The 12,901-nt window shown below is 42.0% G+C and overlaps 1 protein-coding gene across 3 annotated transcripts; it reads right to left on the reverse strand.

Moving 5' to 3' along the window:
- Window positions 1-600: 600 nt before the first annotated feature.
- On the reverse strand, window positions 601-12,685 carry mmadhcb (metabolism of cobalamin associated Db). 3 transcript variants are annotated; one of them, XM_034134580.1, is made up of 8 exons: window positions 12,530-12,685; window positions 12,199-12,250; window positions 11,321-11,459; window positions 10,640-10,857; window positions 9,084-9,189; window positions 8,437-8,567; window positions 2,395-2,481; window positions 601-1,190 (listed from the first exon to the last, which is right to left on the reverse strand). In XM_034134580.1, exons 2-8 carry the CDS (start codon window positions 12,205-12,207, stop codon window positions 996-998), a joined length of 885 nt encoding a protein of 294 aa, XP_033990471.1. In that variant the 5' UTR covers window positions 12,208-12,250; window positions 12,530-12,685; the 3' UTR covers window positions 601-995. The 3 variants fall into 3 exon arrangements, with proteins under 3 accessions (XP_033990471.1, XP_033990472.1, XP_033990470.1); XM_034134581.1 differs by lacking the exon at window positions 12,530-12,685 and adding an exon at window positions 12,410-12,475; XM_034134579.1 differs by lacking the exon at window positions 12,530-12,685 and having other exon boundaries at window positions 12,199-12,426.
- Window positions 12,686-12,901: the final 216 nt, after the last annotated feature.

The following is a 12,901-nucleotide window of genomic DNA, read 5'->3' on the forward strand; positions in this document are numbered from 1 at the left end:
CGACTCTCTCCTGCAACCTGATTGGTTAATAGCTATATCATGGGGGAACTTGCCGAGGTTCAACGTTTTGGTTTGTTGCTTCGGTAAATATATTGCGAGGAACTTTTTTTTAATAAATTAAAGTATCAAGTCACCTCAAGTAAGAAGGCTCAAGTCCAAGTCAAGTCCCGAGTCATTGGTGTTCAAGTCCAAGTCGAGTCACAAGTGTTTTGTGGTTTTGTGATTTTGTCAAGTCGAGTCCAAAGTCATCAAATTGGTGACTCGATTCTGACTCGAGTCAAAGCCATGTGACTCGAGTCCACACCTTTGGTATTCACTCTGTCCTAAACGGCTTGTTGGAGCTCCTGCCCCCTGTACATGTGAAGTTGCTTCTTTTTAATTTGTGCTGTTAATAATGTATTTTCTAGATAGTAGGGCTGTCATTTTACAGTTTTACTTTTTAAAAGTGATTTAAATGTGCCACCCTGTCTGAGTCTGTGCCCCAGATTGGCCACCCCACCAACACATTTGTAGACCCGCCCCTGGGAAAGGGAACACCCCAAAAAGCATAATATGGCCTCATAACGTTTCTAAGATGGTACATTAAAAATAAAATACAAGTCCAGTGTTTCCCTGCTTTAATAATACTACAATTTCAAGAAATATGACCAACGAGAGTAGAGTGTTTGGCTTCCAAGAAAAATCAGATGACAGTTCAGACAATAATATCAGATTAGCAGTGAAAGACAGGGTGAGAGTTGGTAAGTGATTTAATCCAACAAGCTCTTTAATATGATGACAGCAGCTTCTCAACCCAAGGGATTGTAATCTATAAATATTAATCAAAATCATCTAACAATTATACATACACGTTGCACAGATTACAACACAGGAGTCAGTTTAAGTTGTTCTTTAACTAAAAGGATAAACTGAAGTAAAGAATTCCATCACCAAACAGTTCATACACTGTCCGTTTTCCAGAGTTTTAATGGCAGCCCAGTATGCCTGAATTGTGTTCAGCTGCCCTGCAACTTCTTCATAATAAGGCTGCTGGGTGGTGCGTTGGTGAATATTGTCCCCACAAAAACATGTGTCCCCCACAGAGAGTGTCGGATCACTCTGCAGCAGCCCAGGTCCTCGATCTGAAAGCCCAGGTGACGGTACCGGTCATCCGTCTCAAACAGTGTGTTGTTGGTGTACGAGCCAAAGAACTGAGGAGCACACAAATGTATCATAATGTTATTTGAACACATCATTCTCCATAAAAACAATTTTACTAAATGTATTTTTTCCAAATCTGTATTCATTTAGAAAAAGCTTCCCCAGGTCACTGTTCCAATATTTGACCTCACCATGCATGACAGTGTATGTGGGTCTGGGCTTGCCCTGCAAACCAAGTGGTTAACCACATGCTTTATCCCACCTTGTGAGGTATATAATAGTACTATGCTCAAAATACAGATCATGAATTGTAGAATGCCATAAACCCCTCTGTTTCAGCCGGATGCTGGATTTGCAGCCTAAAACAGCACAGCGTCTAGTCTTCTTGCAGAAAATAGGCAGACACACAGAGGTGCTGCAGGATTCAGGTAAGAGGGTGGGCGGGGGCTTACTGTGGTTTGTTTGTTGCTAATGCCGTACAACCTACAAAACACAAGATGACGTCAACTGTGAACCGAAAGTCACCAAATGTTCGACAGGCTTTCAAATCCTTGGATCAGGAGGGAAAGAGGGACGTTTTTTTGCTGAACCTTTCTGAGTCTCTTAATACACAGGGGAGACATTTACATTGTCCGGCAGTGGCTCAGTCAGTAGGGGCTTGGACTGGGAGCCAACCAGACCTAAATATGGAGTGTGGACTGCTACTTGGAGAGGTCCCAGTTCTCCTCCTGGGCCCTCCCGTGGTGCCCTTGAGCAAGGCAGGGCAGGGCAGAATGGGTTTTCCACATCTCAAATGAGAGAAGGCGTGATTCTCCAACCTTTGGTCGAAGTGTCTTTGGGCAAGACACTGAAGCCTAAGTTGCTTACTAGCATTGCCTTATTATATTATATGAGCTGAGAAGGACCAGTGCTGTTGCCAACAAATCGTGTTCTGTGGCGCGGCGCAATACAAAGACCACTTTGCTCCTGAGCAACACTAAGAAAAGGTATTACAAAGCAGCCCTGAGAAAACGTGTACTGTTGCATGCAGTTAGCATACATTTGGAACACGCTATTATACAGCTTTGCAACTTGAATTTGGACTCTCTTGCTCATATATACCCCATGCAAAGGATTGTGGGTCAGAATAGCCAGAATTTCACACTGCCATGCATACATGTTAGGGTTAAGAGTTCAGACTTGAGGAGATTCGGAACAGCATTCAGATTTGATTAGATGCTATCAGACCCCATTCGTAGATCAGTGTTATCTTACCGCCAGGCCAGAGGATGGCTCGATAAAGTCAGCCCAGAATCCTTCTCTCTGCAGAGCGTAGCAGATCTCCTTTGCTCCTTCAACAAACTGCAAAGTAGAAAAACTGCTTAGTCACTGATAACCCTTTTCCACCAAGGCGGTTGCAAACAAGTTTCCACTGTAAGGGCGCGGGACATTGGTTCAACTAGAGGCAAGAACTGAGAGCCGCATACCTCAGAGGCTGAGGCAGGATTTATGTAGCAACAACACTTCATTGTGAGTTCAACGAAGAGTAGAACGTTGTTAAAGAAGAGTAGCACCAAAATACAGAAAGTAGTCAATGGTATGCAGAGTTTCATACCATTACCTATGGTAGTGGTATGAAGTTAATGTTTTATAACTTTCATCATCGTCTACCATCGCCGGTCTGACTTGAGCCATGTAACTAAACAATAATTGTATTATGTCGGCATTTTTATTAGTAGAACATTAGACAGATGTTTGAAATATTGTCAATTCAATGAAACAGCAGACCACACTGATCCACCAGCTGTGTGTCCGGCAGTAGCTCAGTCAGTAGGGGCTTGGACTGTAGTGTTAATTTTGTTGACTAAAACTATGACGAAATATGTTTGTCAACGACCTTTTTTCCCATGACTAAGACGAGACGGCACCGACGTCAGTAAACAATAACTGTAACGATATCATGATATAATGCAATATCGTTGACGAAAAATTACGAGATGAAAACGTTGCCAAAATCTCTCTTTACTTTCGTTGATGAAAAAGGAGGAGACTAAATATTATCAAAGATAACGTTACATCTCTGATAGTCAGTTTTTTTCCCAGCAGTTCCATTTCCGGTGCTGCGGCTGGGCAGCAGTTGTGTGTCTGTGCTGCGCGCTGTACATTTGCATTACACCGAGCGGCACACTATGAACAGTCAGGAAGACTCGGATCTAACAAACCTTATTTAACAGAAAGGAAAATGGCAGCAACAGGGCTTGGGAGCAGTGGTCGCGTTAAGTTATAGAATATTCCCCCCCCCCCTCGCGACACGTGAGTGACGAGTTGTGTACAAACCCGACGGGTAATAATGGATTATGTTACGATACTGTCCGTCAAGATGATGGATAATGAAAAAGTCTAACGCCACCACTGCTTGGGAGAAAGAAACGAGGCACTATTTGGGCCCATTTTCTCTACAATGAGTCGGAGAAAAAAAGCGAATGTATTGGAAGGGAAGCAATGTGGCCATAAAACAGCTGGTAAAAACACCACAAACCTGACCAGATACTCTCTGCAAAGCTGCATTCTTAATAATTCAACCTGTGTTTTTCAACAAATAAGAATAAGATATAATCTTATTGTGAAATAAGTTTGACTAAAATGACAAATTATTGGTTTTGGCTAGACTAGTTTGACTGAAATGTTCAATATAATCTGATGACTAAAAAAGACTAAAATGTCAGTCTAAAAACAGTTTTCATTGACAAAAAGTAGACTAAAATAGTTAGTTTTCTTTGACTAAAACAAGACTAAAATGCTCAGACTTTTAGTCGACTAAAACTTGACTAAATAAAAACAGGATGAAGGTGACTAAATAGGACTACAACTAACAAGGACATTTGACACAGGACTAAGACCAAGACTAAATTAACACTATTGGACTGTGAGCCGTAGGGTCGCTGGTTCAACTCCCCGAACAGACTTAAAATATGGAGTGTGGACTGCTACTTGGAGAGGTCCCAGTTCACCTCCTTGAGCAAGGCGCAAGGCACAGGACAGTGGCCGGTTCCCAGAAGGGAGGGAGTGTGGAGCAAGGCACCGGACTCCCCAGCAGAGGTCACATTTTTGTGACAAATAAAGAGGATGTCAATCCTCTTCTATCAGCTTATCGATATTTCAGTGCTGGTGCCGGTATCAATTTAGTACTGGTTCCTCTTTACCAATGGAAAATGCTGCTGTACACACTCTAATGGGCCGTTCACATGAATCACATCTCAAAACGGACAATATCTTAAAGTGGACCTATCATGCTATATTTAAATGATATATTGTAGGGCCATACCTATATAAGGCATATTTATACGTTTCTGTTTTCAAAATACCAAACAGATCATGCATTTTAGCCATGCCTCATTTCGCTCTATGTGCTGTTTGCTGTCTACGGGTCTGATTCTGCTGACCACGCCCCCCTGCAGGAGAGGGGAGACGTGCTCTGATCAGCTGCTGGGCTGTCAGAAGAGGGGGAGAAAAAGAGATCTCCGTCCTCCGTGTTTTATTATATAGAGTCGTTATTCATTTGTTTTAAAGCTCAATAAATAACAAAGAAGACCTTTGAACGGCACTTTTCTAATTTTGTCCGGAAGATTTAAACTTTAACGGACATCTTGACCGGCGAAACAAACTGAAACTGAAAATCTGCCGCACGGTCCCCTCGTTCCTTGGAAGAGGTGGAGAGGTGGGTGTTTGTCATCTGCTGGTGGACTAACCGGAGAGAATTACAGTGCTTGCCTCGACGGGGAGGGATTGCATTGAATTAAAGCAGCGGGAGCAAACGCTTGCCTTGGGGAGGGAGGAAAAACAGCCACAGCGGAGAATAAACAGAAGGGTAACCATGGTAACTATGGGAGGGAAGTCTTTTTTGCTGCTTTTGTGGCAGACTACAGCACCACTTACAGGCCTGGCATATGTACTACATCGTCTCCAGCGCTTTCGAACGGAAATGGCCGTGGCTGTCTCCTCCTGATTGGTGGAGTTGGCCCAATAGCCGTAGTGCCACCGTCCTGACGTCAGGACAGTGTTCAAATCTGGATCAGTTTTTATCAGATCCGTTGCAGCCCCTTTTTTAGAGATTTGGGTATGGAGGAAAATAGAGAGGGTTGTGTTTTCTGACACTTGGTGAGTTCCCTGGAACACCGGGGACACATATTCATGTATAAAAGACGTACAAAAGTGCATTTTGCATGATAGGTCCCCTTTAATATAACTTTAAAAAACAACATCCTGCAAAAGTTCAGATAGGCTCAACCTGCCTCCCTCCCCTGAAAAGTCGACACAAAAAGTAGTCATCCAGAGCAAGGCGGACGATCCTCGCATCTCTGATGGGTACAGACCCTGAAGCCCCCTGGAACAAATCTGAGCCTGATATTGGGCTTTATAAAAAAAAACATTTGATTAATTGATTGGGATAATAGATATAGTGTGGTTAGATCAGTGAACAAAAAAAATGGAAATGGAAATCAAACTTCATATATCCATTTTTGGTTTTGCCTTTTAGGTTTAGAATGTATTAGAGAAGAAAGAACATAATCCAGTACATTTTTCAACACATGGCCCCAGTAGTCCAAGGTTGGATTCTGGCAATGTACACTCAGGAGTGTGTATACTGTGTGAATACTGAGTGTATACTGAGTGTATACTGAGTGTATACTGAGTGTATACTGTGTGTATACTGTCAGGGATGCAAACTCATCAGGTATGAAAAAGGTGACAAGGATCCGAGCCACCCGACCCCCCCCACCCCATGGAATATCGGCTTTAAAATTAGGAATAACAGAGGATTTTAGCAGTCAGAACAACTAAAGCAGCAGTGTTAATAATAACAGAAACGCCAAAGAGTCACATCTAAAGGCCCAGACACACCAGGCAGTCACCAGAGAACTCGCTTGACACCGACATCGACTGTTGCATCGGCGAGTTCTCCTGCGTCTTGGCCATGTGTCGCACTGGAACACACCGCAAAGACTTCAGCCGAGCACGTACGAACTGTGCATGCGCGAGTGGCAATAACTCTCCTTACCAGCAGGCGGCGGTAGTGTGTATTCGTCATTCAAAATAGGCAACAACCGGAAGACAGAGAAGAAGAACAGACTGATATAAACAAACAGCAAATAGCGTGTGCGTTCCATTTTCACTCTCGTCCATCGAAAACATGTTTTAGAATATAAAAATACATGAATGATGAAATGAGCACATAAAGTGCAGACATACTATAAAATCACAGTTAATAGACCTGCATCTGATGATCGCAGTGTTCTGGCGGGTGTGTAGTTTATTGAGTCAGCAATGTAGTAATGTAATAATGGCCACTTCTTGCTAAATTTACATTTCCATGTGATGCTTTTATCCGAGGCGACTCACAATAGGTAAATGAACAGCAGTAGACAGTATCTCATTTACTTAGACACTGTACTTAAGGACAATGTTGAGGTACTTGAGACTAATCCTGCAACTTTATACTGACAAATAAACCCATGAGATGAAAAAACCGGACTTGACCAAACAAATCACGGAGCTCTCAGCAGAGGACAGCCGGGGACGCTCCCGCCGATATCAGAGATGTCCCTGCTATGTGTGGGAGGTAAGAGAGGACATTTAAGGGCTATGTTTGATGTCTTTAAGTATCACCTGCTGGGGTTTAGCTGCTGTCCTGTGCCTTCTTAAATTGTTTGTTTACGTCCCTCACTTCCGTTTCGCTTCTCATTTGCTAGCTGAACAGCTGATCAGAGTGGTTTCTTGGCCCGATAGCTTGTGTCCGACACATGGCCGATTCAACATGTTGAATCGGCCATGTGTCGACCATGAAAGGCCAAATAAGGCGTGTCACGGCCTAGGGTTCGGGACACACCAAATTGACTTTGGGCGACAGGGCACGCTTTGTCGCCAGACAACCGAAGACGGCCGATATCGGCCTGGTGTGTCTGGGCCTTAATAGAAATATATAAAAGCATTTATTTTAATTGTGTAGCAGTCAGTTTATAATTTTGGCAGCACTGTTGAGCATTTTGAAAATGTATTTTCATGCCTCTGTGCAAGGCTTAGTCTTTCTATCTTTATAGCCAGTGGTGTAAAGTAACTAAGTTCATAAACTCAAGTACTATACTTGGGTACAATTTTGAGATACTTGTACTCTACTTAAGTATTTCAATGTTTTGCTACTTTGTACTTCTACTCCTCTACAATTCAGAGGTAAATGGTGTACTTTTACTCCACTCCATTTATTTCATACCTTTAGTCACTTTACAGATTTTGATGAATGATGTGAAATATAATCAAGTCTTAAATCAGACTTTAGTTCCACCTGGAGTAAATTCACAAGCTACCCTGCAGTATACAAAGTCATTCAAACTAGCTGCACCTTTACCAGCTTTGAGAACACTTTCATGATCAATCATTATAAAACATATCATATATATTATTCTGAAATGGACCAATCTGCACAATGACTACTTTTACTGTCGCTACTTTAACTATATTTTGATGATAATACTTTTCTACTTTTACTTGAGGAACATGAATTGACTTTTACTGTAACAGAATATTCCTACACTCTGGTACTTCTACTTTTACTCAAGTACAAGATCTGAGTACTTCTACTTTTACTCAAGTACAAGATCTGAGTACTTCTACTTTTACTCAAGTACAAGATCTGAGTACTTCTACTTTTACTCAAGTACAAGATCTGAGTACTTCTACTTTTACTCTAGTACAAGATCTGAGTACTTCTACTTTTACTCAAGTACTTATACCACCTCAGTTTATAGCCTATGAAAAAAACTATTAGAAAACGAAGGTTAAAGCTAATGTTAGCAGATAGTGACAAAGTATGCTAGTTAGCAGGTCTGTGCCACAGTGACTCCGGACCGCACAGTTACTGTTAATGAACGCACCGTAGCTGCTGAAGTTAGACCCTCATCCCGGAGCAGCAGAGTTCAGCCGACAGACAGGAAGACTCGAGCACACAGCTCACGCTTCATTATAATATATAAAAAAATAACACTATGCGCGTCATGATGGCACATAACAGCTAGCGGCCGCAGATTACCACCCCAGATTACCACCCCAGACCCCCCCCCATACCCCAAAAATATTTTTATTGCAGATCTACACGAATCACACAAACAACCTATTTTGGATTCAAATGGCGAATTTCGCCGAAAGGTGACAAGTTTGCATCCCTGACTGTGTATACTGTATGTATTTTTGTGTGTATACTATGTATATACTGTGTGTATACCCCGCCCAACCTGTTCTGACAAATATCAGGAAGAGGCTCACTTTGTTAAGGGTCTGCTCTCTTTCCTGTTCCACCTCTGCACTCCATGATGTCATATCGTTCTTGGTCTTCTGGGTCACTGTGACCACAATCATACCAGTGGATGGAGCCTCAGGAAACATGGACTGGAAATCTGTCATCACATTATTAGGAAACACATACACATATAACACCATGTAATGTAATGTAGAGAAATGTAATGTAACATATGACAGAAACAATCTTCTTATTAGCAATAATGTTTTGGCTCTCAGCAGTAAGAAAGAGAAAAACTAAACATTACAATTACAGAATCACTGTACCAGCTAATACACATTAAAGGAACTTAACTGTTTACTTCAGACAGCATCAAAACATTTGTTCTGCCTTTTTCTTAATAATCAGTTAACATAGATGCTCTGGATAGTTGAACACTTTAAATATATTATTGACATTTTAAACTGTATACCCCGGTTATCTAGGCTCTTGTTTTGTTTAATGTATACCCCGTTTATCTAGGCCCTTTTTGTTTTGTTTTATGTATACATGTCACACTGTAGGACTGCGGGAAACCATATTTCGATATTTCTGGATGTACAACACATGTAGAATTTTTGACAATAAAGCTGACTTTGACTTTGACTAGTTGTGTGAGGAGTGAATTATTTACCTTGTTTTAGTAGTTCAGGGCAGGACTGTATCGCACACTCCAGACTGGAACTGTCCAAGTACTGCTCCGCTCTACCAACACCAGACGGAGCTGTGTACTCTTTGTCCTGACACAAACACACACACACACACACACAAATGATAGTAAACTAACCTATTTTGTGGGTTTGCACACTTACTATATTTACAAACTGTTGGGAAAATACTGAATGTACTCTTCTAATATCAGAGTAGCACATGATAACAAAGGCCCTACGTAGCTGTGTACGTAACAGGATGTATGATTACCTAGAAGAGCGTCAGGACTGTTATAGGCATATGATAGCTATGTGACAACGATTAACATAATGACTCAGCCTCTATGGAGATAGACATATGACTGTCATGTTTATTGCTTACGCAGGCCTTAGCTAATCTGAACTAAGGTCAGAATACTGCTTTGAACCTGTATCCTGCATCTTGTGACTGTAACACTCTCTTGTATATAAGCATGTCAAGGACACTATTCTGGGAACTATTTGTCCAACGCAGCTTTGTGTGTGATGACTACTTCCATTCTTGAGAGGATAATAAATACATGTATCCTGATATTGAAGACCAAGCCGGTGACAAGTGATATTTCCCTAACAAAAACTATTTCTATTAATGTGGTGCTGTGCCCAGCTGTGTTCCATTGTGTGTGCACAGCGGCTGCTCTGCTTGTGTATCAACTATCCAGCAGCGACTCCATCAGTAAAAATAAATACAAAATGTGTTGTGTGAGATCAGCAGGACAATATAAGAAATAAAGGGTTTTTTTGTTTCCATACCACTTTTGTGTTTACGAGCACAACATCACGTCTTGTTGCACGGCATAATACAAATTTACAATAAAAACACATTTTAAACACCGAATTACTCTATATAACATTAAACTATCAACTTTTATCTGAAAAATAAAAAAAGGTGCCTGTTGTCCTAGCTTTAATCAGTTCGATATGCAGATATACAGGTCCTTGATACACACATTAGAAACAAAGCAACATTCTGCTGTCCACAGGCTGTCTCTTCATGTTAAACAGAGTGTTGATGGTGGGGAACAAAAACTAGGCCGACGGACAGCTCTAAATTGACCACATGCGATGGGCTAACCGATCGCAGTGTCTTCTATCTAGCATACCACGTGATGTCAATCTCACATATTGTCATTAAACGTTCATCCATTCCATATCCCTAATTTCAGTTTATCCACCTTAGTTTTGCACTAGGACCTTCTTTTAGATTAAGCAATCTGGTACTCTGGTGTATCTGTAACACACAAAAATGTTGCCTAAATAGAAAACTTTAATACAAAAAACTGTAGATTTTGCACAGCAAGCTTCTTTCTTTGAAACCTTGTATACAGGTACAAGAACTCTTTTAATATTAAACATTGTCAAAACGCATCAAGAGGGCTTTTTTCCTGTTTTATTGAACAATAAGAGTTTACAGTCATATATCCTGTGCCCTTCATTGTCTTGAGCAGTGATCCAATTGAGTGCAGAGAGAGAGTTCTAATGTTAGCAATAATACACTTACAGAGAACTCTCCGATGCATTGGGCCAGAATGAAGTCATGTCTCTCACTGCTGGACATTGACAACAGCAGGTCAGGGACCCCCTTGTGTGCCGGGCCCTTCCTCTGCTCTGCTAAGCCCTCCAGCTGCCAGACAAAGCCCACGTTACCAGGCAGCAGGAAGCGCTGGTCCTGGGGCCCGAAAGGCCCCATGCTCTCATCAGGCCACACTGTCTGCAGTCCTTCAGCATGGATGCACATTAACAGGAAAAAATTATTAATGAAAAAACCGGTATCCCAGATAACAAATGTTCTTACGCATTACAAAGCTTAGTTGAATATTCCATTGGTTGGTCAATTTGGACCGTAACAGAAAACCTCAATCAGTGCTGCTGTCATTTCAAGATGCGTTGCTGTCGCTGCAGTTTGGTCTTAGAGGAAGCAGTAGGATGATTTTCAAATCAAAAGTCTGAGTCAAATTGTTGATTTATTTAGTAAGCAGCAGTGCGGGATAATGTGCAGCGAGCCGAGGAAGAGACCTCACAGCTGTCTAACCCCGTCGGGCCTTTCCTGTTTCAAACATTCATGTTACCACTCAAACCACAACGATCTATGCTATAGAAGAATGAAAATAGATCATTATTCTAATTTTCTAATCAGCCTCAGCTAGCTCATGATATAGTACAACACAAAATAAACAAATACCCATGCTGGAGGGATGGATGGCTACATCAGAGCCCGAGGGTCCCGAGGGCCCCGCAGCAGAGGAGGCTCTGGCTGCACACACACGGTGCACCAACACATGGAGCCCCGGCAGGTAGGAGACCTGCGCTCTGCACAGCACCTGCACAAAACACTCTGGTCAACTCAGCCGTCTCTCGCGTTTGCTTGGTCAAATCAGCAGCTCTTATCGCGCCTTTACGGTAATCGCTGAGAAGCTTTTTTACAAGAGTAAATGCATGTTTTTTCTGCTTTATTTGCAATACAAATAATTTTTACAATAAGTTCTTAATAAAACTGACACTGTTGGACTCTGCTAACAACAATACAATGAAGTACTTTTACTGTGTACTCTTTCAGTTATTCTCTGTCAAACTCCCCTCCTGAGTACAAATTCAAGCCACTTCTGCTATATTTGATGAGGGCAACATTTTGATGAGGGACAAAATGATTTTTGGCCATAAGTTCTTAATAAAATTGGTACCGTTGGACTCAGTAATAGTTGCACTACTACCACAAGTACGATCAAGTACTTTTACAGTGTACTTTTTGAGTAATCCTCTGTCAAACTCAATACAATACAATAATTCATGTATTCTGCTATATTTGATGAGGGTCAAAAAAGATTTTTTGCAATAAGTTCTACCACAAGTACGATCAAGTATGTTTACAGTACACACACACACACACACACACACACACACACACACACACACACACACACACACACACACACACCACACACACACACACACACACACACACACACACACACACACACACACACACACACACACACACACACACACACACACACACACACACACACACACACACACACACACACACACACACACACTCACCCGGGCCATCCTGGGCTGCCTGTGTTCCTGCAGTGTTCTGGAGGTGATGTTTCTGTGGGTGGGGGAGACAAAGTTAGAACCTGAACGAAGACAGAGAAAGAACGTGTTCTCTACAAAGTGTGACTGTTGTATCTACAGGGATAAAAGCGTCTGACAAGTAACATGTAATGTAATAAGCATGTACCGCCCCACACCCTTACACTACAGTTACCCCTCTGTCTGTCTCGGAGCTCAGCAGAGTCAATCACAGTGTAGTGGGGGGGGGGGGGGGGGGGGGGGGGGGTAATACAGAGCGAATTCAGTCAGTCAAAGCCATCCATCTGCTATTCACCTTGAAGTCGCGCACGCGCTGTAGTGAAGGAGGTTCGTCTTCTTCTTCTTTGAGTGTAATTGGCAGCTCGCAACCAACGATTTAGTGCATTACCGCCACCTATTGGACTGAAAGTAACAAAAAAGTTAATATAAAACCGAACAACCACCATCTATCTCCATTATTTCAGTTGCCCTTATTAATTAAAGGTAGGGTAGGTAGGTAAGAATGGAGAAACCAGCTAGAATTTGAAACTACGCAGCCGAAAAAAATCTGCCCCTTCCTTCAGACTTCCTTACAGAGCCCCTCCTCTAGCCCAGCGCAACACCTTCGTCACACATGTTCGTTGCCACTTGTTTGTACCATTTTCAGGCGATTTGTAATCTGTTCTAG

Source organism: Trematomus bernacchii, unplaced genomic scaffold, assembly GCF_902827165.1.
Source record: "Trematomus bernacchii unplaced genomic scaffold, fTreBer1.1, whole genome shotgun sequence".
NCBI lineage: Eukaryota > Metazoa > Chordata > Actinopteri > Perciformes > Nototheniidae > Trematomus > Trematomus bernacchii.